Below are 24,844 nucleotides of genomic sequence, written 5' to 3' on the forward strand. Positions count from 1 at the left end.
GAATTTTTAAATGTTACAGTTCTAGAAGTTCTTGAAACCAGTCCCAGTCACAATGTCACACTCTCCCTCCCCCTAATTCTGTCAGTCCTTTACTTCTCCCCTAATCGCAATTCCTACCTCACACCACTCACCAGTGATCTCACTTGGCTTCCAAGAAAATGGAAAAGAGCAAATCCACACCAAAAGCTGAAGCTACATTCTGAGTGGTTTTGAACATGAAATTAACATTTGCACACCCCTCCCCAGTTCTTTAGGAGAAGACATGAGACCTAAGAAACCAAGTTTTTTAGTTCAACAGCATTTCCATCTAATTGTGTGACTTCTGCTGTTTTATTGGTCTTCTGTGTTTTGCCTCCTGACTTAAGGCGTTGATAATATACCAGATATTATATTATACCAGATATTAATATTTGAGGTAGGACTTGGGGTATACAGTGGTGAAAGAAGAAAGAGGGAATTCTAAGCAAAGAAAACTGTCTGGGAGAAGAACCAGAGGTAAGCACGCAAAGTATGACTTAGAAGGAATGGGGAGGAGTCTAAAACAGATTGGATAAAAGAGTGGAGTTGCGATGAGAAAAAGTAGAATTGGGGGCAGAGTATGGAGAGCATTTAATGTTTGTTGAGGTATTCAGAGATAATTTAGCAAGAAATGTGCTATCACTGAAAGTTTTGGGGTGAGAGATGAGGACACCTGAGGCCGGATTGTGTATTAGGGAAGTTATTTGGTGGCCAGGTAGAGAATAGAGTTGAGGCTGAGAAACCAAAAAGAAGGAACTCAGTTAAGAAGCTGTCTCAGTTTAGGAGAGAACTTTGGGGGCCTTGAACTCTATATATTTTTGGTGGAAGACTTGGAAGACGAAGCACAGAATAATTGTGAGTGAAGCAAAATAACTGACCACTGAACTTTATGTATAAGCAAGAGCATTGGAATAATTTTTAACAGCTTTAAAATAAGTTTCCTCAAATTTGATCATTTAAAACTAGGAATAATAACTGCTAGCCCTAGTTTTACAATATGTTTCTGGTATAATATTTTCTGAGCTAAGGGTCAAATTTAGATACTTCCTATGCAACTTTATGCATTGATAAAAGCATCTGTAATTGAGGGCAATGTACCATTTTGCATGTTTACTGGGGACCAATTCCACGCCAGAAATAAGTATTGTGAAAGCCAGAAATTTAACTGGGTCTCACCTTTTAGTTTGAAAGGTAAGTTTCCTATTATATCCAGCCCAATAAAAATACAACGTGAGTTACGTACATAATTTAAAATTCTCTGGTAGGCACATGAAAAAAGTAGAAATAAACAGGTAAAACTAATTTTAATAATATATTTTATTTCAGCTAATATTTCAAAAATATTATTCATCATATAATCAACATAAAATTGAGATATTTTATATGTATTTTATGTGTTTAGTCTTTGAAGTGAAGAATGGATTTTACACTTACAGACCATCTCATTTGGCATTGGCAACCTCCCAAGTACTTAATAGTCACAGGTAGCTGGTGGATGTTGCTGTAGCATTTGGTCAGTGCTGGACTTCTAGATCCTTGGCTCTTTGTATGGGTCCTTTATAAAGCCAGCTGAAGGGCAGCATCATTGCCACCTTTACCACACAGCCACAGCTCATTAAGCAAGTCAAGCATAATTTATTTTCATCATATTCTGAGAATGTGGGCATCTAAATTTCCAAGTATGGAATTCTTAGAATTCATTGGCCTCCTACAGCCTTTTTGAGATGTTCAAAAGATCTGACCCAGGCTAAATCAAAGATTCAGGGACTAATGTATCGACCAAGGGAACTTTAGAAATCACCTAACTCTTGTTGGATATTGGTCTCAGTCTATATAACACTGAGCTAAAACAGCATGTGTCTTACTTTGGTTTCCTCAGAAGCAGACCCTGAAACAAAGATTTATGAGGAATGGGTTTAAAATGAAGTGTTTTCTGGCAACTTTATAGGGGACTAAGCAGGACTGGGAAGGTAGGAAGGCAGAGAGTAGAAGTGTAGAAGGAAGAAGGCAGATGGTAACTTTGACTTTATCTTGACAAAGACCACACATCAAAGTTGAGTTTTTGATGAAGAACGAGAAAACTGGAGTGTGGCAATCCCGGTGCCTATTAGTCTTGGTTAAAGGCTTCTGGAGGGGATGGAAATCCCCAGGCACTTCCTGGTTTCCTTGATAGTAGCTAAATTGGGTCCCAACATCCAGAGGGAGCAGCCAACAAAGAGACAAGGGTCCTGGCTGTTGGAAGTGAAAGTCACCAAGGCATTGTACGTGAAAGTGGAAAAGGACTGGAAGGGACATGGGGAGAGCACTGCTAGAGCTGGCTCTAGCAGGTAACATATTTCAGGACTTTTGGGTACCAGAAGTAGCTACACTGTGCAACCAAAGTCTTGAAGGAATAGATTCCCATATGTGCTAGAGCAGTGCTTCTGAAACTTTCATCTACATAGAAAATGCTGGGGGCAATAGAGGGCAAAAGTCTTGCTGAAATGCAGATGCTGATTGAGGAGGTCTGGGGAAGGGACAGAGAATGTGCTTCCCAAGGGAAGTCTACTGAACCACTCTACGAGTAGCAAGGTTCTAGAGGAAACTTGCAGCATTGATGGAAATTTTGGTAGAAATGAAATACTTTAAGCTCCACACTAGGTCTTTGGACTCAGAATCCACATATTTTTCAAGAAATCCATATATTTTTATGCACATTAACGTTTGTTTGAGCATCCTGCTGGGCCAGGATCAGAATTTTGAGTAGCAAGGTGTGCCAGGACCTGGTTTAGGAAATATTATTCTATTCTTTGTCTGCTTGCTCCCCAAGCAAATAAAGAAATTATTTTGGCTATTTGTTTTAGAATAACCAAAAAAATCTCAGAGCTGCATTAAGAATGACATGGCTGAAAAGTTGTGGCCAGCGCCGCTTAAAGCAGCCTTGGCTCATCCTGAGATTATGGCATATGCTTTGCTGCAGGATATACTGATGCCACCCTGACAGGGTTCTCATAAATCCAATGCTGGGCCCTGATGAGTCTGGCACTGGAAGGACAGCTTCTAATTTTAATCTAGAGGGTTTATTTTTCTACTTTCATAGACAAGGTTCTGATGATTGCCACCAAGGTTGGCTCAGCTTCTACTATTTCAAACCTGAAGCTTCTTAAATGACATTTTTCTGTCTTATGATCCACCTTTTCTCATGAAGGGGACAACCGAGACCTGAATTAGAGAAAATAGATCTGAAGGTCAACTTCCATGGAATTTCATCTGGAGTTTAAATGTACATATTTGTATCTTAAGATCTTCAAAATTGTTCCTGCAATTCCCTCACCCCACGAGGTTCTGGTGCACTTATTGAAATGCCAGTATTGACACCATTATAAACACTTAAGTTTTCCTACCATGCCGCAAAGTTAACGCACTTTTATTTCTAAAGTCATTTCAGTTCCACCATGCTTGGCACAGGATCTATGTGTTTGCTTAATACTGCCAACAATTGTTTCACAATTGTCAATTACTCTCAGAGGTATTGTTTGAGTGTTTACTATGCACTGACCTAAGTCTTTTGCAACCAATAACTTCATTAGTTCTTATAACAATTCTCCAGGGGATAGGTGCTGTTATTAGCCTCATTTTACAGAGGAGTGTTCAAAGTTTCAAAGCACTTATAAAACTTAAATTCTCAGAGCTGATAAAAGTCATAATTTGGGATTAAATAACTGGTTTCTTTTCTTTTTCTTTTTTTAAGATTTTTACTTATTTATTCATGAGAGACACAGAGAGAGAGAGAGGCAGAGACATAGGCAGAGAGAGAGGCAGGCCATGCAGGGAGCCTGATGTGGGACTCGATCCTGAGACTCCAGGATCATGCTCTGGGCCGAAGGCAGGTATTTAACAACTAAATCACTGGTTTCTTGGGCTCTAAACCCTGTACTCTCAGATACCATGCATGCTGTCATTTTGTTCTAGAAAATTTTAGGGTGGCTCATACAGTTCAAAAGATAAAAAAGATAAGTCCATTTAACTTTATTCTGTAGAAAACACTGCTTCAGCTCTTGCTAAGGGCTAGTTACTGTTCTAGGCATTTGGCAATTAACTCATGGAATCCCCACAACTACTCTATGAGATAAATTCTGTTATTAACACCCCATTTGTATAAATGAGAAAGCTGAGGCATAGAGGCATCTGATAACTGGCATGAGGTCATACAGCTCATACAGACACACCTGAGATTTGAACCCAGGACATTTGCTGCTGGAATCTGTACACCTTACCACTGTACTATGATGATGAATCAAACTCTGGTGTTTATGAAGTAAACATCTTAATAGCATGCTATCATGATGATGCTAGAGGAGATAAGATGGAGAGAGGGGTAAGGTCAATCACAAAATGCAGGTCTAAAGACTTGGAACTTTGATAGAGGTAGGTCATGATTTTTATTCACCCTTGCTTTGACCAGTGTAAAGAGAGATCCAATCACAACATGTTCAAACCTTTCCCTAGATCCAAATGCCAATCATCCAGCAGTTCGACTATGATGAGTAGTTCTGAGAACAGAGAGAAATTTCTCCCATTGGCATTCACACCTTGTAACTTCTTGGCTTAACTTGTCACCGCAAGGGATATACAGACAAAGACAGAGTCTACTAGAAGAAATAGAATTTTTGAAATAGAAGACGTTTCGCCTTCCCATTGTTCTGATTTATGTTACCTTTAATATTTTAATGTCTTTATTTTACCTTTCTTTTCTTTCAGTATTATGTATTTTCTTACACTTAGAAATACAGAAAACAGTGTAACTAGCACAAATCAAAATGTAACAAGTGTCAACATAGTGCCATATTTACTTTAGTCCTTTTAAAAAATAATATATCCTTAAGATGTTGCAGTGCAGATTAATTCTATGCTGTGCTTCTCCCTGTTTTCATTCTTCTCCCTTTCTCCAGGAGCAAGTTCCATCTTGAAAGGTAGTTATCAATATCAAATCTATTTTCATGTGTTATAGATCAAGGTTCAGCAAACTAAGGCCTGAGGGTTAAATCAAGCTGTCACCTGTTTTTGTAAAGAAAGTTTTAGTGGAATACAGCTATACTTGTTCATTTACGTATTATCTGTGGCAGTTTTCAGGCTATGATGGCAGAGTTGAGTAGCTGCAACAGAGCCAAAAGGGCAAAGTGTTTACTATCTGGCCCTTTATAGAAAATAGTTTGCTGGTCCCTGGCATGGACCCATGTATATTTAAAATGGTACATAAATCATATTATACTCTATACATCTTTGGCCAATGACTATTGGCAACCAACATTATACCCTTAAATATTTCCTTGCTTCTGCATATGGATCTAGTTAATTAATCTTAACTATTATGCTATTCTACTATAGGAATGCATAACTTATTAATGCATTATTTTATTGATGAACAATTTATGGTTTCTTTCTTCAGAAGAAAGGAAGAAATGTATTTTTTTGTTTGCACAAATGTATTCCCTGTTGCTTTAAGTCACATCTGGGAGATTTTCTAGGGTGAGTATCATGAATTCTTAGAATCCATATTATCTTCATCAGTACCATGCTGATACTTGCTCACCAAAATGGGAAGGACATTATATTCCCATTGGCAGTGTAGGAGAGCTTGCATTTTGTCATATTTACTATATTCTCACTTGCTATTATCAAGCTTTCAGAAAATGTTGACAAATCTGATGGATGCAATGCGGGATCTTGCAGTGGTCTTAATTGGCATCCTTGATTCACCAGCAGAGTTGAGTATCATTTTATATACGTTGGGGCTGTTCCACTTTTTTTTCCTGCAAATTTCCTGTTAACATTCTTAACACATTTCTCCTTTAGGATATTTGTGTTCATTGTCTATGAAAAGGGGAGAAATGTGGGGGAAAAAAAGGAGTGGGGCAGTTTTTGTTTGAGATTTGAGCTCAAGTACAGGACGGTGGTTAGTATCAATCCTATCGATAGAAACAAAGTGCTGCACAGTGGCTGCATGTTGTAAATGGCACCTGGAGCATTGTGGCGTGCAAAGCACCCACCAAGACCATGGCTGTGACCTGATACCAAGCAGCTGGTGTCACAGAGAAGAAGCAGAATGTGGCCTCTGCCCTCTAAAACATGTCTTTAGGGGATCCCTGGGTGGCGCAGCGGTTTGGCGCCTGCCTTTGGCCCAGGGCGCGATCCTGGAGACGCGGGATCGAATCCCACATCGGGCTCCTGGTGCATGGAGCCTGCTTCTCCCTCTGCCTGTGTCTCTGCCTCTCTCTCTCTCTCTCTCTCTCTCTCTGTGACTATCATAAATAAATAAAATCTTTAAAAAATAAAAATAAAAAAAAATAAAACATGTCTTTATGCAGTGAGTTCTTTGGGAAAGAAAAAAGTTCAAAAAGGAATACTGGATATACAAAGAAATTATGAGTCCATGGTTACCCTAATAAAGTAAAAGGAGTGACAAATGATAATAATCTCAAAGCAGGTATTTCCAAAGTGCCCGATTTGGTAGCCTCAATCTCTCAATCTATTGTATTTAATTAATTTCTTAAAAGATTTTATTTATTCATGAGAGATGCAGAGAGAGAGAGAGAGAAAGAAAGAAAGAAAGAGAGAGAGAAAGAGAGAGAGAGAGGCAGAGACACAGGCAGAGGGAGAAGCAGGCTCCATGTTGGGAGCCTGATGTGGGATTTGATCCCAGGTCTCCAGGATCATGCCCTAGGCTGAAGGCAGGCACTAAATCGCTGAGCCACTCAGGGATCCCTATTTAATTAATTTTTAAAAGGTTTCTGGAATAAAAAATAATATTATATAAGACATGTTAATATTTGTGGGACACATGTAGGTCCTAACTATCTTATCTTATTTTATTTTATTTTATTTTATTTTATTTTATTTTTTTTGGTCCTAACAATTTTATATAGCTATCTATTTATTTTTTTATTTTTTGGCAAACCCCTACTGCCATCGGCAGTAACAGTGTCATTCCCATTATCTCCACTCATAAATAGTTAACACTTTGGAACTTGAGTAAGAAGGAACATTGTCTCGTTCATGTAGAGTTGCACTGCCTGGCTGAGCACATTTCTCTCCCTACTGGCATGCATCAGAATTCATCTCACTAACCATTTGTCTTAATGGTACAGTAAAGAGTCTTTTCATTGTGCGAGATGGTCTATGAGTTATAAATACGATTTCATTAAAAGTAGAAAGGACTGTTGGAGAAGTCACTGCATTTATGATACTACATAGAGCATTTTGAATTTTGGTAAAACTTCTGGTACAGTTTCTGTTTTAGGTGGCAATGAAAGGCTTATATTTTATAGTCAAAATGTTCATCTCATACTCAGAGAGAAATGGTTGTCAAATAAAATATAGTTACTGGGCAGCCTTGGTGGCTCAGCGGTTTAGCGCCTGCCTTCAGCCCAGGGTGTGATCCTGGAGACCCTGGATCGAGTCCCGTGTCGGGCTCCCTGCATGGCGCCTGCTTCTCCCTCTGCCTGTGCCTCTCCCTCTCTTTCTCTCTCTGTGTCTCTCATGAATAAATAAATAAAACAAAAATATATAGTTAAAAGCAAAACAAAAACCAGGAAGCAATATTAGGACCCAGTATAATCACTACTGGGACAGAAAACTGTATTACTCAAAAGATGTAATATCAAAAAAGGGTGCATAATTATTTCCAAAAGACTATGTGATTCAAATGCCTTTAAGCTACAGCTGACAGAAGCACAGCTCAAACCAGCCTGGGAAATAGAATTTCTCAGGGACACTGGAGATTTCCTGTAATTGAAGGAAAAATTGAGCAAACTGCAGGAAAAAAAAAGTATAATATAAGACATCAGGAACCTGGGGCCTAAATGCAAAGGGGATTTTCTTTATTGCTTTTCCATTGCTCTATCTTACCTGGTGGTATATTTTTTTCACTGATCAGCTTCATTCTCATGGTCACTACACCAAAAGTTACACATGGCACTTCTCACCCACCAGAGATAGTCATGTGTGAAAAATCCTGGCAAAAGTCTCTGATTAGTCTACATCTAGAAAGCTTAGTCAGGTAAGAACCCAGCAGTATCCAAGAGGCCAAATCATTGGAACTGGGGGAGAAGCAGTGAGCAGAAGGATGGAAGAGAATAAAAACACTACATATATCCATTCACAGGAGTATCATGGAAAACAGCAGATGGAAGAAAAGGATGTGTCATTCATAACGTGTGTGGAATCTCATAGCTCTGTGTCCCATTCTTTTATAAAATGAAATGGGCAATAAATCCACACTTTTGACTTGAGTTACTTCATGAATGAATGAATGTGTCAATGAAAGAGAATTATATCCATGTCTTATAATTAATGCCTTTTGAAATTAATTTTTATGTCTTCTTCATTGTTATAGGTGTTCAATCTCCATTCTTGGCTACAGGGTTTTGGATGATCACTTTACATGTTTCTGATTGTAATTTGAACCATGCTGGAATAAGTTATAAGAACTCAGAGTACTGTGTACAGCATTGGGCCGAGGAGGCTCTCCAATTAGTAACATAAAGAAGGTTTAGGAATAGAGCTTAGGGCATCTATATTGGCTTCATAGACATGCTTTATGCTTTGCTTTATACCTTGGGCTATATTCTTGAAGAACTGTTACCCAATTATCTTTTTGCAGCTAAGTGATTGCTGTAGTACACAGTATCCGATGACCTAAGGTAGAGTTCACATGTTGTAGAGTGCAGTTTGCAAAATGTGGCAGTGCAAGGATCCATATTTTGGGAGGTAACAGATGTAGTATATCCCTAGTCTTCTTCCAACACCTCTTGACATTCCCCTGTTCCATGGGAAAACTTTAATGTGGAAAAATCAAGTTAGAATGAATATTAAGAGAGTTTTTCTAAGGGAAAAGCATAAAGCCTCTGAAAAGAGCAGCATGTGAAAGAAAAGAGGAAGATGTTTGCTCTGGCAAAGTTCTCAAGATGAGAGGTTTTCAGCTATACCATTGTCAATCTCAAGATGTATTTTGAGCATCAGCTGAGGAACACTCTCCTTCCCTTCCAGCCAGTTTCCTGAGTCATCGCTCATTTGTAACAGCTGAGAAAATGTTGATCGAGTGCCCTTCTAAAAAACCTCTAAAGCTTCCTTTCCATGGCTTTCATATCAACCTGCCATATTCTTGAAATGGTTCTTTCCAAAAGCCTCATGTCACTTTATGAAAACATTTGCTATAATGCCTTCTAAGCCTAGCAGTGTCAATGCTAATTAGTACTTTGGTTTGAATCCCCTGGTGTGCTGCGTACTAAAGACAGCAAATGTATGTGAGCGGGTCTGTAATTATAATCGATAGCATTGTTTATTGTTAAAAAAGTAATTCTGTTTGAAGAAATCAAGTGAAAAAAATTTTAAAGAAAAATAATCCAGCTAATTTCTTGGTAAGATGTACGTCAAGTGGAATAAAAGGAGCAATCATAACTTCTTGGGAGTAAGGTGGTGCTGCTTATCCATTAAATGAAATCTGACAAAATTCAAACTGCATTCCTTGAAATGTGATTAGTAAACTACACACAGGTACTTCCTCATTAAGTTATAACTTAACCTATGGAATTCTGCTAAAATATAATTTTCTCATTTGGAAGTCAATTTGTTTTAAATACTGTAATTATATCCCCATCTTTATTTTAAATCGTTTTACAAACTGGATTCTTTCCCTTTAAATGGAGGAGTATTTGACCCTTGGTAAGGACGCTAGCCTATTTGTTAGCCCTTCCCCCACCGGCAGAATGACTCTTTGCCTTTGGCTCCAGTTGCTTCCCTTTTGCTCATTTTCTCACTGCCTTTGGAAGGGCGAATCTTGAATATAGCTTGTGCTTGTCTCCTAATTTAATCTTAAAATACTGCCATTAGTTTATGTAATGATTCTTAGAGACCCTCATATTATTGATGGTTTTGCTAGTTTATGTAAAACTAAACCTTATTGGATTGCAGACCCCACTCTGCTCTTAGCTGTGGGACCCACAGCTCAGGATTACCTAATATCCATTTTCTCTTTCTCTCATCACTGAAACCTGTCATTATTCAGGCCAGCAATATATAATAATTGAAAAATTTGCATTTTCCAACAACTTCAGCAGCTAGAGTGGTAATGTGACACATGAGGAACCACATGTTAGCAGAAGTCTGGGAGGAAAATGTGGTTTCTGATATAGAGGCTCCGTTCTTTTTGCTGTTGGGACCACACATGCAATGGCTGGAGCTGCAGAGGCCTCTTGATCTATGAGGAAATGACCATGGGAACTATAGGGTCCCAGCCTTATTGTCCTTGAGTCCCTCTATCGAAGCCAGAAATGCCTACTTTTAGGCTTCCTGCTGCATGAGGGGAGGGGGGAAGCAAAAGCAAACAAGTAAAAAATCCTTAATTTATCTAAGCTAATGTTTGGTTTGATTTTCTATTACTCAAGGCCAAATGTAACCCCTGCCTGATAGAATCATCTTGGGCAAGTTTTTTTAACCTGTCCAATATTCGTTTACCTTGTAAAAAGGAGAAAATCACAGGACTTACTTCACAGGCTGTTGTGACGACTAAGGGAGACAGTTCATATTATATGTTTAGATTGGTGACAGACACAACACACACTTAGTAAATGGTAGCAATCTAAAAACTTATTATTTATCAAAGAAACACAGACATAGGTTTTCAAAAAAATTGTTCAGAGGGGCTGTCAACAAAAAGCAATGATCACTTGTGATACTCTTACCCTAGCTCTGCTTCTTGACAACTATTTTCAGCATTTCTATTCTTAAATTCCTGGGGGTTAATCCATATTTCTAAATAATCTATTTTTACGGCTTTCTCTTGATTGACCAATTTTAGAATTTAACTATCAATATCCAGCTCTGATCTCCTATTCCATCTCCCATCTGCCCTTTCTCCTTCCTCCTGATAGAATTCTGTGAACCACTGCTCTTTCTTCCCCGACACCTCTACAATCTCAAGCAACATAAATTAAGCCATTTCTTAATTCACCAATTAAAGACAGTATCACTTCTCTGAGAGGAAGACATTTACCTGCCAATCCTTTTATCTCCAACTCCTGTTAGCTTAAATTTATTTTTAAAATGATCAAAGTTGAAATGTTTTTATCTTGTCCAGTTTCCATAATTAACTTCAATTATGTGCATATAAATTGATTCTAAAAGTTTAAAACTGATAAAATAAAAATTTTACATGGTTACAAAAATGCAAATATAACTTTCTGCAGGGTCACATATTAGACTCTGATTATCATACTTGTTACAGTTCCAATACCACAAACCATGTGACTTTCAAAAGGGAACATTCCTAATACCAACATAACATACATCCTTTTTGGGCTCCTCCTTTAGTTGTTGAATATCTGTATGCTTTTAGCTGGCTTATATTTAGATAATACTTTCCTTGGGGCAGCCTGGGTGTCTCAGCAGTTTAGTGCCGCCTTCAGCCCAGGGTGTGATCCTGGGGTCCTGGGATCGAGTCCCAAATCGGGCTCCCTGCATGGAGCCTGCTTCTCCCTCTGCCTGTGTCTCTGCCTCTCTCTCTCCCTCTCTGGTCTCTCATGAATAAATAAATAAAATCTTAAAAAAACCCATACTTTTCTTATACATTTTCTCTTCTTTTACTTTAGTTTTCTTTTGAAGAGAAGAAATTTAAAGCCTTTTACACTAATCTAATATCTTTCAGCTTTCTACTCATATTGCTTGAAACTCATTCATTCCAGTACCTTCTATTTAAACTTTAAGACAGTGTCTTTAGCTCTTATATATACTTTTTGAAATATATATTTCATATTTTCCTGTCTTCTGTGTTCTCCTACACTCTTTAGGTTGATTTTGTCTGTGTCTCTTACCTTTTGTCTCTCTCTCTCTCTCTCTCTTTAGCAATCTCTATATCCAACATGGGGCTCAAACTCATGACCTAGAGATGAAGAGTCCCATGCTTCTCCCACTGAGCCAGCCAGGCGCCTCTTATCTTTTCTTTCTGATTTTCATCTTTTTGTCTTTCACATTTCCTTGTTTTCTGCCTTCACTGTGGTTTCTGCTTGGTTCCCCATTCTGGGAGATTTCCTTCATCTCTTCTTACCATTATGTAGAATTTGGCTTTTGTTCCATTATCTTATTTTTTATTTCCAAAAAAACCCACTTTATTTTTGCTGCCTATTTTTCAGAGCATCTTGTTCTTATCTTATGAATATAATATATTTAAAATTCTCTCTGAAGATAGTTCCTGTTTTAATTTTTTTGTTTATTTGTTTCTTGATTATCCCTGTATCTTCTATCAACATTTCTTATTCTGTCTGTCTTGGCCTCCCTCATCAATCAAGAGTGTAGGCTTTCTCAATAGCCTGTGGACATTTTGATGCTAGTTCACATTTTTGAATGCGGACATTAGAAGGGCCAACTGGGAGCTCTGAGTATGTGAGTGGGATTTACCTGCTTGCAGACCTCTCCTGTGGGTAGGCATGTGGGTGCCAGCCACTACGGTGTGGTACTCACAAATTCTAGAATGAGAAGAGCTTTACTCTGGATACTTGACTCCAATGCTGGCTACCATGACTTTTTCTAATAATTTGTTCACTTCCACAAAAAACAAACAAACAGAAAAACCAAACAAGTTCTCAGCTTTTTGGTCTGCGAAGTAATTGGTTATCAATAATTCTTAAAGCAGAGCAAGTGGAGGAGGTGGAGGGGCTGATAGTTTTGTCCATAACCTTTAATTCTTTGCCCTTCTTTTATTCCCAAGTCTTGCTTCCTATTCCTCTGGGCTGGTAGTTCTCAAGTCAGCGTCTTCTCTCCACTGACACTCAGTGGGTCAGTGACCTTATTGGCTACAGTTCTCTATGGAACCTAGACTCTGTTCCATCACACACTTTCCTCTTCATTTTCTTCTGCAAACTTATTGAAACATGTCATCTCGTAGTGCCCTATCTCATTCTTTACACCACTGTATATTTATGTTACTTTACCATCATTTTCATAGTATCTCAAGACAAATAGCAGGCCACACCTGTACTTATTCTGCTGCTTTGGACTGATACTATTATGAATCTTATGTTTAAAACCAAGTTTCTGATTTTTCCTCCTAATTGGCTCTCCATCTCAAGAAGTGCAATTTCATCAAAACTGACATCATCCTTAGCTTCCTTTTTCTCTCATGCCATGTGTCCAATCCATCAGTATAGTTTCTTTTTTTCTTTTTCCTTTCCTCTTTTCTTCTTTCTTTCTTTCTTTCTTTCTTTCTTTCTTTCTTTCTTTCTTTCTTTCTTTCTTCTTTCTTTCTTTCTTTCTCTTTCTTTCTTCTCTCGGCTTTAAACTCAAAGTATATTCAGAACCCAGCCATTTCTCACTATCTCTACTCCCAACACTGCTCTCGTGGTTTCTGCTCTTGTATCCCTACTATGGCTTTTCAATGGAGCAGCCAGGGCAATCTTGCTAAAATATATTGCACCAAATTAATCCCTTGCTCAAAGTGATGTAAGTTACTCATGTCACGGGAAATGAAGCCAAATTCTTACAGTGGCCACCCACCACTGTCCAAGTCACCTGTCACCCCTCCCCCAACTTCTCCACTGCTATCCTTCCTTATCCCATGCTGGGTACACACCTGTATCAGGCTCTGCTCTCTTCCATGAGAACCATTTGACTCACTCCATCATCTTCAAGGTTTTCTTCAAAAGTCATCACTTCAATGTAATCTTATCTGACCAATTTATTTAAAACTGAAGTATGCCTCCCCCTCTCCAACACTTCCTATTCCCCTTCCCTACTTTATTTCTCTCTAGCACCTGGCACCGCCTTGTTTGTCATGTTGATTGTCAACCTACCCCCACCATTATGTAAGCTTCATGAAGACAATGATTCTCATCATTTTTGTCTATTTAGCTTATTCCTGGTGCTCAAAATTATGCCTGGTACACAGCAGGCAACTGAGTATTAGTTGAATGAATGAATGAATGAATGACTATCATTATATAGCCATTAGGAAAATTATTGACAAAATATTTAATTCTTTTTTTATTCTCAGGGGCAGCTTGTTCATTGGGAGTATCTGATGCATTAGGAACCGAAAAATGATAACTGATATTAAAGCAGTAGATGGCACAGATCAACTTGCCACTCTCATATGATGCCAGATATTTTTCTCCAGTAATTAAACAAGGAAGCCAAATTTTTTAGAGATCTTCTTTCCAAAAACATTATGGTTTTTTTTTTTTTTTTGGTTGTTGTTGTTGTTGTTTGTTTGTTTTGATCTGCATTCCTGCTTCAAAGCAATTGACACAGGTAGACAAGTGGGGCTTACTCAGTTGTGAGCCTCAGAAGACAGGGAGGTGTAGGAACAAGGGGGCAACAGTTTATTTCTGTGTTATGGGCTGTTTGGAAGGAAAGAGGAGGCACTGCTGGTTAACCAGTTTTCTGACCTTCCTTTCTGGGGATAAGTGGGTTTGCACTAACAGCAGCCCATACCTGAAAGCACGAGCATTTCTGTTTCCTAGGATATATTTTCCCTGCAGTTTGGCATTCATTCTTCTGTGTGGCTCCCTTCAACACTCAAAAGAAGCTCTTGCTTAAGGATTGCAGGAAAGACACCCAGAAGTCCGAAGGCGAGGCACTTTCCTCTACAATCACCAGAAGAGCAACTACTGCTTCTTATCTGGCTGTAAGGAAGAGATTAATGTCCAAGTTGCCTTTTCCCTCTTCTTTTTATTTTTATTTTTTTTAATTTTTATTTATTTATGATAGTCACAGAGAGAGAGAGAGAGAGGCAGAGACACAGGCAGAGGGAGAAGCAGGCTCCATGCGCCGGGAGCCCGATGTGGGATTCGATCCCGGGTCTCCAGGATCGCGCCCTGGGCCAAAGGCAGGCGCCAAACGGCTGCGCCACCCAGGGATCCCCTCCCTCTTCTTTTTATTATGAATGCCCGTCTTTTGAATTTTGAACTTTTAAACCTTCATGTGGACATTCCATATGGGTGACATTTTCACAATGTAAAAGTTGAAGATGTGCATCTTTCATCTGCTCCACACTAATCCAAAATACAAATGTAGAATGTGGAATGAATCTCATTTGCCAACAGAGGACATCCACGATTACAAAACTCCAAGACCAATAGTGTAGTGCATTGACTTGGTAAGATCTTGGCCCTTATTTACAATCAGGTGGGGGAATATCTGAAGATGACATAGGCACATTTTGCTAGTATGAGGCGGTCAGGAATAGCAATGAATGAAGATCTCATAAAACACAATAATTCATTTATAAATGTCAATCTTTTTGGCATATATATATTCTACCCCCAAGGAGGTCCTGCACAATTTTCCATTATATTCTAAAGTATACTGCTAAAAACAATATATGATATGTCATTCTATTATTCTTAATCATTTTTGTTTAAAGAAAATAAAATCTACACCCATTGCTCACTCACCAGAAATTGGTCCTAAATTCAAAAAGTTAAAGGGATAAATATAAATAAATATTTTGTACAGAATATATTAGTGTTTGAAAAATCTTATTTCAATGTGTATGTCATATATATAAATATACTATTAATTTGGAGGAATGTCTAAGAGAATTCCAAGTTTTTGATGAATCAAGTTCTACGTCAAGAACAGCTAGTGGTAGCTGTGGCAGGTCCCTTCACTGCTTCCTCTTTCTCTTATCTTTTCCAATTTCATTTTGTAGACAATATTTTCTTTTTTCTTAAAAAAAAAAAAAGCCCCTTCTCTGTAGCATCTTTTCTGATTCCCTTCACCTAAAAAGCTTCAACTATTTGGCTACTCCAAGCCATTTTGGAACCATTTTAACTGGTGGGTGGGGGAGTGTGATAGGGACTATAACTATGAGTAGGAACAAGGTTGAGTTTGAGACAGATAAACAGGATGAAAGTCATTGTAGTTAGTGTCATCCCTTTCTCCTACTGAAAACCTTGGCAAACTTTTCTTCCATCCTGGGAAGAAAGGGCCTGGAGTAGCAGCTAAGAGGCCTCAATTTCTTCAACTCTATAAAATAAGAAAATCAGAGAACATGTGTTCCAAATCCCCATGGCTTAAAGTTTTTCATGATCTATCAGTTGTTTTTAAGGGCTCCAAATCCCCCTTTCCCCTTTCTTTCTCCCTCTTTCTTTTCTTTTTTCCCCAAACACACATGTATTGAGCACCTATTATACACTAAGCTAGATCCTAAGAACATAGAAATGACTAAGCTATTGTTTCTGACTTTAAGTAGCTCACAAATCCAAGGTAGGTTGTCAGATACACTGACAGATAGTTACAGTGTGATAAATTATGCAGAAAATATACATGGGGTTCTATAAACAGCAGAGAAGTAAACTCCATTATTTGTGGAAATCATGAGATGGAGGGGGAGATGGAGGAGTTGTATTTAAGCTGAGTCCCCTAAGGAAAGCTTGGAAGTTCTCCTGGTAGACAAAATGGAGAAGAGAAGTCTAACAAGGCACACAATTCTGAAGGCACCAAAATTAAAATTATAAAGGCAGAAAGAACCACAGGTAGTTAGGAGTTACTGGAGCGGAATGGTACAAGGGCCTAAGTGATGAGTTATCAGCAACTGAGAGCAATCAATCCCCAGTGTCCACTGAGGTGCTCACTGCATCCTAGGCCTTCTATAAATATTTGCTCACTAAATTAATGAATTCAATAGACAGGGAACTTTATTTTGTAGGTAATAAGTAATAAAAAGGATTTCAAGCATGATCAGGTTTGAAGGTTGTTTTTTTTTTTTTTAAATCATTCTCATGCAGATGGGCACATATAGTTGAGAGCAAAGAGAGCGTTCTAAGAAAGTAGGTAGAAGGTTCCCAGAGGTGAGACCTGTCAAAAATTTGAACAACATAGCAAGGAGATGAGGGATAAGGAAAGAGATGTGAGAGCTAGTTAGAAAATTCAGAGAGCTCGCAAGTTATTTGGATGATGGGCAAGCATCTAGTGTGGTGGATGAAGGTAGGGAAAATTTCCAGGGAATCCAAGTTTATACCCTCAAATGAGTGAACTATATTTTCTATGATGTTTATAGCTGTAGAGATGGGAAAGGTTCCCTGAAACATTTAAAATAACAGCCATTCAGTTTATAGAGCATATCTTTGAAAAACTCATTATTCTGCGACATCAAAATGTAATAAATTAACATATAGACATCCATTATAAAACATTATTTTTTGTGTGTGAATTACTGTTTAAAATACCAATTGGCTCAAACTGTTTGTTAAAATGTCATTATCTAACAAAGCTGAACATATGAAAACCTATGATCAGCAACACGTATCTCACAGAAAGCATATGTTTATAGCAACATTACTTGTAATAGCCTGAAACTGGAAACTGCCTGAATGTTCATGAACCATAGAATAGATAAATCAATTATAGTATACCTTTTAGCAAAGAAATGAACCAAACTATAACCACATGTAAAAAATATAGAAGGATTTCATATATATAAAGTAATAAAAATAAAAGTAATCTATAAAGTTGGAGGTCAAAATAGGGACATGTTAGTAGGTTACACACTGGAGACTTGGTGATGCTCTATTTCTTGATCTGAGTGCTATTTACATGGGTGTGTTTTTTCCAAAATCTATCAAATTATATAGTCACAATTGGTGCTTTTCAATCAAAAATTGAAAGATAATCTGGTTCCTCGTAAATAGCATGTTTTTCCTATTTTATAAAATGCTTCAGAGAATTTAGTGTATAAAGAATTAAAGATTGAAAGCAATGGCATCTGAACAAAAAATTTCCCCTGCACAACTCTGCCATTAGGCATCTCATTCTTAACCCACTGGATGGATCCTTGCTGTTTCAATCCACTGCATCTTAATACACTGGAGCAACACCTAGAAATTTGAAATTTACCAAACAAGGCAGTGGTTCAACAGTATGTCTATGCAGGGCGCCAATCAGAGTGTCAAACATCTAGAACTGACTATCACAGCCTGAATCTCCAATCCTTTTTCTTAGGGTGATAAGTTATGTCACTAATATATTGCATTGAACAAAGATTGGAGATATGAGTTGGGGAGGTGAGAGAGGGGATGACTTCTAGGAACCCAGCCATGGAAAGGGACTAGAACTCAGAGGGAAGACATGTTGTCTTTGCACACTGGGATTCCCCTTTGATAATCATGAGACAGATTTGCGTTCTTGCTGAGCTTCTCTCAGGGAAGGGTGATCTCCTAACAGTTATCACTGAATACCTGAGACCTGAAGGTAAACACCGGTATATGGCAATCCTGTGAACCTCAGCCTCTAGATCAGAGCAATCTGTCTTACAACGTACACAATGCTGTTTAGACTCTATGACCACCGGGGGTAGTACATACTAGAAGTCTCTTTCTATGTAGCCTCTTCCCTCAAACGAGGGGCTAGAACTGAGCAAGTGGAAGACAATTATTTTATCTTCAAGCTCCTTGACCAGTGGAAGAATTTACATTTTGGTTAATATGCATATAACAACATTATTTTGGGGGCTGATGTGAATGATCCGACTCTTTGCAGTCTACTTTAATCTTACCAGTCAGATCTTGAAAGAAATGTACCAACTGGTGCTGAAAAAGGCTTGAGGGTTCAGATTGTCTTTACACTCAGCCACTGACTTCCGTGTCCTTCGTCACTGAGAAAGTAAAGGCAATCAGAAAATGTCTTCAACTTTCTCCACATGTACCCCTTATTAGCATCTATAACAACATGCTCCACTTTTCCTTTTCTTATTGAGGAAATGTTCTTTCTCCTGTCTGAGCTTAAGTACTCAATCTCTGAACAGGGTCAACACACTTTTTAAATAAAGAATCAGATAGTAAATCTTTTAGGCTTTGTGGTCCATATGGTCTACACCACAGCTACTCATCTCTGTCTAGCCAAAACAGCCATAGACAATATGTGAACAAATGGACATTGCTGTGTTCCAATAAAAGTTTTAGAAGAGGTGGTGGGCCAGAAGTGGCCCCCAGGCTGTAGTTTACTGAGCTCTGCACTAGATCCTACTGCTTCTACTCAAGAATTTGCTCTTACAAGTCTTCTCTCCTACCTTGGCACTTTGTTTTCCCTCTATGGGACCATTCCTATTAGCATACATGTATATTGTTGCTTCTCACACCTTTTTTTTTTTTAAATTTTTTTCTTTTTTCAAGATTTTTATTTATTTATCCATGAGAGACACAGAGAGATGCAGAGAGAGAGGCAGAGACACAGGCAGAGGGAGAAGCAGGCTCCATGCAGGGAGCCCGACATGGGATTCGATCCCAGGTCTCCAGGATCACACTCTGGGCTGAAGGCGGCGCTAAACCACTGAGCTACATGGGCTGCCCTGCTTCTCGCATCTTAAAAACCATTTCTGGACCTTGCTTCCCATTTCTCTGCTGCCTTTAACATCAAAACTTCTAAGAAGAGCAATCATTTTTGAATTTTTTTTCTCTCTCTTGCCAATATTCCCCAGAGCCCATTCCAATAGGCTTTTGACTCCACCATTCCACTGAAGTTACTCTAATAAAAGTCACTAATGATCTCTATGTCATTAAATGCAATGGTTCATTCTTGGTCTTCATCTTGGGCAGCATCGGACCCTATTGTTGGCCACTTTACTCATCTTGAAATATTTTCTTCACCTGGCTTCCAATTACACACACTATCTCATTGCCTCCTCACTGGCCTCCTTTTCTGGTTCTTTCATATCTCAGTCTCTTCATGTTAGAGTACTGATGACTCAGGCCTTGGACATCTTCTCTATCCTCAGTCACTTCCTGGCTGATCTCATCCAGTCTCATTAGATAGTATCTATATAATAAATAAATAAATAAATAAATAAATAAATAAATAAATATTATCTATAACCTGATGACTTCTAAATTAATATATTATATTTGGCACCAATTCCAGCCTCATATATCCAACTCAACATATCCACTTGGGCGTCTAATAATGACCTCAATCTGCACATGATAAAAACTGGACTCTTACTATATACCCCCACATGTGCTCTATTTCAGAGGGCTAATGTGAAATCCTCTATTTCTCTGGCACATTAAAGGGATTGCCCCTCCAGGGAGCAGGGAAAGCTGATCCTTAGAGTATAGAGTAGTTGGAAAGTCAAGCTCCTTAACAAAAAATATCACTGTTGTATAATTGCAAGAGATACCATGTTTGTAGTCCAATTACAGAGAGAAAAATTGAAAGTGTTCTCTTCCATCAATCTTTTCTTAAAGAAGTCACTTGTCTTAAAGAATAAATAAAAAGTTCAAATTCAAGTGATTTATGTTTATTAAGAAATAAAGCATACAAATCTAGAATAATATATTTGGGTAAGTTCAAGTCGTAGTTCTGACTAATTTTTTAAATTGATCCAAGAGATTTCTCAGAAATATATGATACTGCTATAACTGAGCAACTTCCTTCAGATTTTTTGCCCTCCCTGCACACCCCATAAAGAAGTAACCCTCTTTTCCCACCCCCATATCCTTTCTTCCTGCTTTACTCTTCCACACAGATTTCCATCTGACCTACAATATGTTTCCTTCATCATTATGATTTATCTGTTTATTTCTCCCAGAACACTGGCTCTCAGCATTCTAGAATGCTGTATCCTTAACACTGGAATTGTGGTTGGCGTAGAGAAGGAAACTGACAACTTTGTGTTGAACGAATGAACAAGCCAGAATTCCTTTGTAAATAATTTCTTCTGGAGACATTCGAGTTTCAAAGCAGCTCAGGTTTCTGTCAAGCGCTCTACATAATGAGACAGGCTGACTCCTTTGGCATTGGCACTACACAAAGCACCATGTACACTGGCCCCAGAGATTAAATAAAAGGTGTGATGTTATGAGACAATACTAACAATTAGAAGGAGGGAAAGTACGTTTTGGGAGTAAAATGGTCTTTGCAAATCTTAACCTGCTGACAGAGCAATTTCAGTGAGGGAAAAAAAAAATACCTTACTGGGAAGGCAAAACATATTCTGTATTTTCATTAATTATACCAGGAACATCAATTTGCTGCTGGAAAAATGTCTACAGATACAGTCCTCATGGAGAATATTACAGAACTCAGAAATCAAAATTCCTAAAGAAAACTAATGGGTAGGAGTGTACAGAGAGAAGGAAATTGAATATGTTTTAAACATAACTGCGCAAAGGTTTAATGCAGTATAAGATATGTAGATTGGCTTGTAATATAAAATCTATATTCATTCTTAGTAAAAACCTCCCTAAAACTTACTGTCACTTATTGGATGTTTCTGAGAGTTAATGAATCTCCTGAATTGGTTACTTTTTAAGCTGAATATGGTTGCATTTGGGGAAGATATCTTAAAAATATTTTGTAAATCATTAATATGTATTTACATATATTCATTCATCCATTCAACCATCCAGTCATATACTGAGAAATGAACTATATACAACTCACAGATTACCAATAGTATACCAGAATAAAAACTCTTGCTAGGCAAGTATAATGCTATCACACTGAATGTTTCATAAAACTGAAGTCTCTCCAAACATCAAAATAAGTTATACCTCAGAAGCAAATGGGTGACTTGGTTCTTAGAAGGAAAATAGACTAGGTCTGTAACACAGTCTTGGAGAGTAGTTTCCAAAGACTTCAGACTGTGAAAACTGGCTCGCATTTCATTCATTCCTTTATAAGAAATAGAGTTGATGTTATGTAAATGTTGGAAATAAGCCTCTACCATGATCACTAAAGAATTAGAGTTCAGATCATTACTTTTGGTGTAGGTCAGAGAACTGTCAGACCATGGAGGGTTAAAAATTTATAAATCAGGGATCCCTGGGTGGCTCAGCAGTTAAGCATCTGCCTTTGGCCCAGGGCGTGATCCTGGAGTCCCGGGATCAAGTCCCACGTCGGACTCCCTGCATGGAGCCTGCTTCTCCCCCTGCCTGTGTCTCTGCCTCTCTCTCTCTCTCTCTGTGTTTCTCATGAATAAATAAATAAAATATTTAAAAAATATTTATAAATCATAATGATAACTGGCTTGACATGACCCCATAGTTATCCTCCACATGAGAAGTTCTATAAGGGCAAAGATATAACATACAAACTTAAAATAATTCTTTGACTCATTTTCTTAACTCTTGAAGGAAAGGTATGAAGGATAAAGATCATCATTAAATCCTATGAACTATAAACATGAACAAAGAAAGCTCTTCTTTCAATATGTTCATTTTAGTACTCTTTTCATGGCAATTGAACTGGTCCAGAGAAAGCATCAAAGTTGAGCCCAGGGTTCCCAGAAATTGATAGCTTCTCATTTGATAGATCTTGCCTGTATTCTAGTTATTTCTGCATGTATCCGAAAGGCCTGCCATATTAGTAAATTAGCAAGTCCTTAATGGAGAGGCCCTGTCTAATTTACCATCCTAGTCTATAACTGAATAGATGTTATTTATTATTATTATTTGAAATTTTTATCTTAAAAGTGTTTAATACCTTCTCATATTCATTAAGCAGCTACCATGTGTATGGTGGTGGGTTAGGTACTGCACACAGTAAAAGAAGTTAAAAATGTGCTAAGGATGTCTGCTCAAGGAGAGGATTGAATGGAGATCAGGTCAGAAGTTTTATGGAATGAGGTTAAGACACAATGTGTGGGGACAAGATGTTTAGGGAACTAAAAATTGGTTTCACTTATATTTTCTCCTGCAAATAAATTATATCAGATGATCAGACTGATTATCATCAGTCTTATTCTTGATGAAAAATCTCCATAATTCTTAGTAGATATCATTATTTGGAGGCATTTGAATTACACTTCTACCTGAGCAGCTGAATTATTTTTAGATGTAATTTTAAGACATGTTAAATATGACAAAAACCCAGTCTTTTGCAGGCATCAGTACAATATAATAAGGATTCAGAATGAGGTGACAAATGTCAGGAGTTTCCATCCACTATACCTTGGCCACTTCTTCTTGGAAAGCCACGAGATTCAAATGGGAGATGTTAACTAAGTCAGGCCCATACACCACCGTTATCATGCGATGCTCCAGGCGTCCGATGTTCCCCACATCCAAAAGTTCACGTAATTTGGGGTCCTAGATAATAAATGTTGAAAAAGTTAGTCTATAACTAGAGATTCCAACATGGTAGCATAGTTTCAAAAGTATTAGATCCAAAATGCCTGCAAAACAAAATTGCTTTTTATTCTTACTAAAAATTAGTATGATTGAAATCCCAAACCCCATCATGGCCCAGACAGGTAGAGTAACCTGATGAAAGGTTGTAGAGAGAGAATTTCTTCTGAGAAATCTCTTACAACTTATGGTCCTCATGGGATTATATAACATGAAATGAGCAATACAGAGAAAGACAAATATTGTATAATATCACTTACATAAAGAATTTTTTTAAAAAGCTGAACTCAGAGAAAAAAGAGTAGAGTGGTTCATTCCAGGGGCAGTGGTGTGGGGAAAATGAGATTTTATTCAAAGAGTACAAACTTCCAGATACAAGATGAATAAATTTTAAGGATTGAATGTATAGCATGGCAATTAATATTATAGTTAATATTGTATTATGTACTAGAAAGATGCTAATAGAGTAGATCTTAAATGTTCTCACCACAAAAAAGAAATGGTAATTATGTGATGTGATGGAGGTGTTGGCTAATGTTGTGGTGGCAATCAGCATTATATTGCAGTATATGCGTGCATCAAATCATCATGTTGTACATTTTATAGTTACACAATGTTATATGGTAACTAACCTCAATAAACTTGGAAAAAAATAAGACTTATGGTCCTCAGTCAACAGCTCTGTCATACATCTTTTAGTAGCATATTTTTATGTGCCATAATTCTCCCTTTATTTCCTCCAATCATCCCACGAATCGCATATTGAAATACAAAATGTCTCCTCAATTCATGACACATTAAGAAGAAGAAGGTGATTCGTGTAGAATCAAAACATGGTAATGCTATCTAGGCGTGAGGCGGAAACATGGCTGAGAGTCACAGAGTGCACCTTCTCCAACACTGAGTTCCATTGTAAAGACAGGCTGTTAGCTGGGCAAAATGGCGGCGCCTGCCATGAATATGTTCATTTTAATTCCACTGCCAGAATGTACTGGGATTTGGACATAGAGAACTTCTGCGATCTTTTCAGAGCAAGTTCCATTCTTTGAGATATCATAAGTAAGGATTCCTTGGAGATCTAGTCCTGCTGGGAAATGGAGGTTTCTGAACCTCCCAAATTGAAGTAAGACCTAAAATAGGACTCATTCACCTTGGCTGAATTCCTGTTCCTCTCATTGGAAATGAGAGGTTCATGCAGAAAATTAACATCAAATCAATCACTTAGCAAATCTGCAGCCAGCTTCTGAGCAAGGAATAGATTTGTATTCTTATTTATTTAGCTAAATTCTGTGCCAACAGGGCCTGGTTATTTTGATCTCCTTGCTGAGGTTTATATTCACAAATTCATGTAAGAATTTGCATTCTTACAAAGAAAAAGTGGTTTTTTTTTTAATTTTTTTTTTAAATTTATTTATGATAGTCACACAGAGAGAAAGAGAGAGAGGCAGAGACACAGGCAGAGGGAGAAGCAGGCTCCATGCACCGGGAGCCCGATGTGGGATTCGATCCCGGGTCTCCAGGATCGCGCCCTGGGCCAAAGGCAGGCGCTAAACCGCTGCACCACCCAGGGATCCCGAAAAAGTGGGTTTTTAACAAAAATGAAGAAAGAAAATAAAACCTTTCCGGCTCAATTATTTGATCTATTGCCATTCATTCTTTCTTAGTTAATAAAACTTTCTCCTCTGTTTGTCTACATAAAGAGGAACATTTTCAGGTAAGTTATGAAGAGA

The 24,844-nt window shown here is 37.9% G+C and overlaps 1 protein-coding gene across 2 annotated transcripts in view; it reads right to left on the bottom strand.

Moving 5' to 3' along the window:
• The window catches only part of PLCB1 (phospholipase C beta 1), a 670,290-nt gene that overhangs the window by 221,411 nt on the left and 424,035 nt on the right, over positions 1–24,844 (bottom strand). For both annotated transcript variants that reach the window (XM_072800101.1, XM_072800102.1), the window contains exon 4: positions 22,938–23,075. In XM_072800101.1, the coding sequence (XP_072656202.1) occupies positions 22,938–23,075 (138 nt within the window). The remainder of the gene's footprint in view (positions 1–22,937; positions 23,076–24,844) is intronic.

Source organism: Canis lupus, chromosome 26 (genome assembly GCF_048164855.1).
Source record: "Canis lupus baileyi chromosome 26, mCanLup2.hap1, whole genome shotgun sequence".
NCBI lineage: Eukaryota > Metazoa > Chordata > Mammalia > Carnivora > Canidae > Canis > Canis lupus.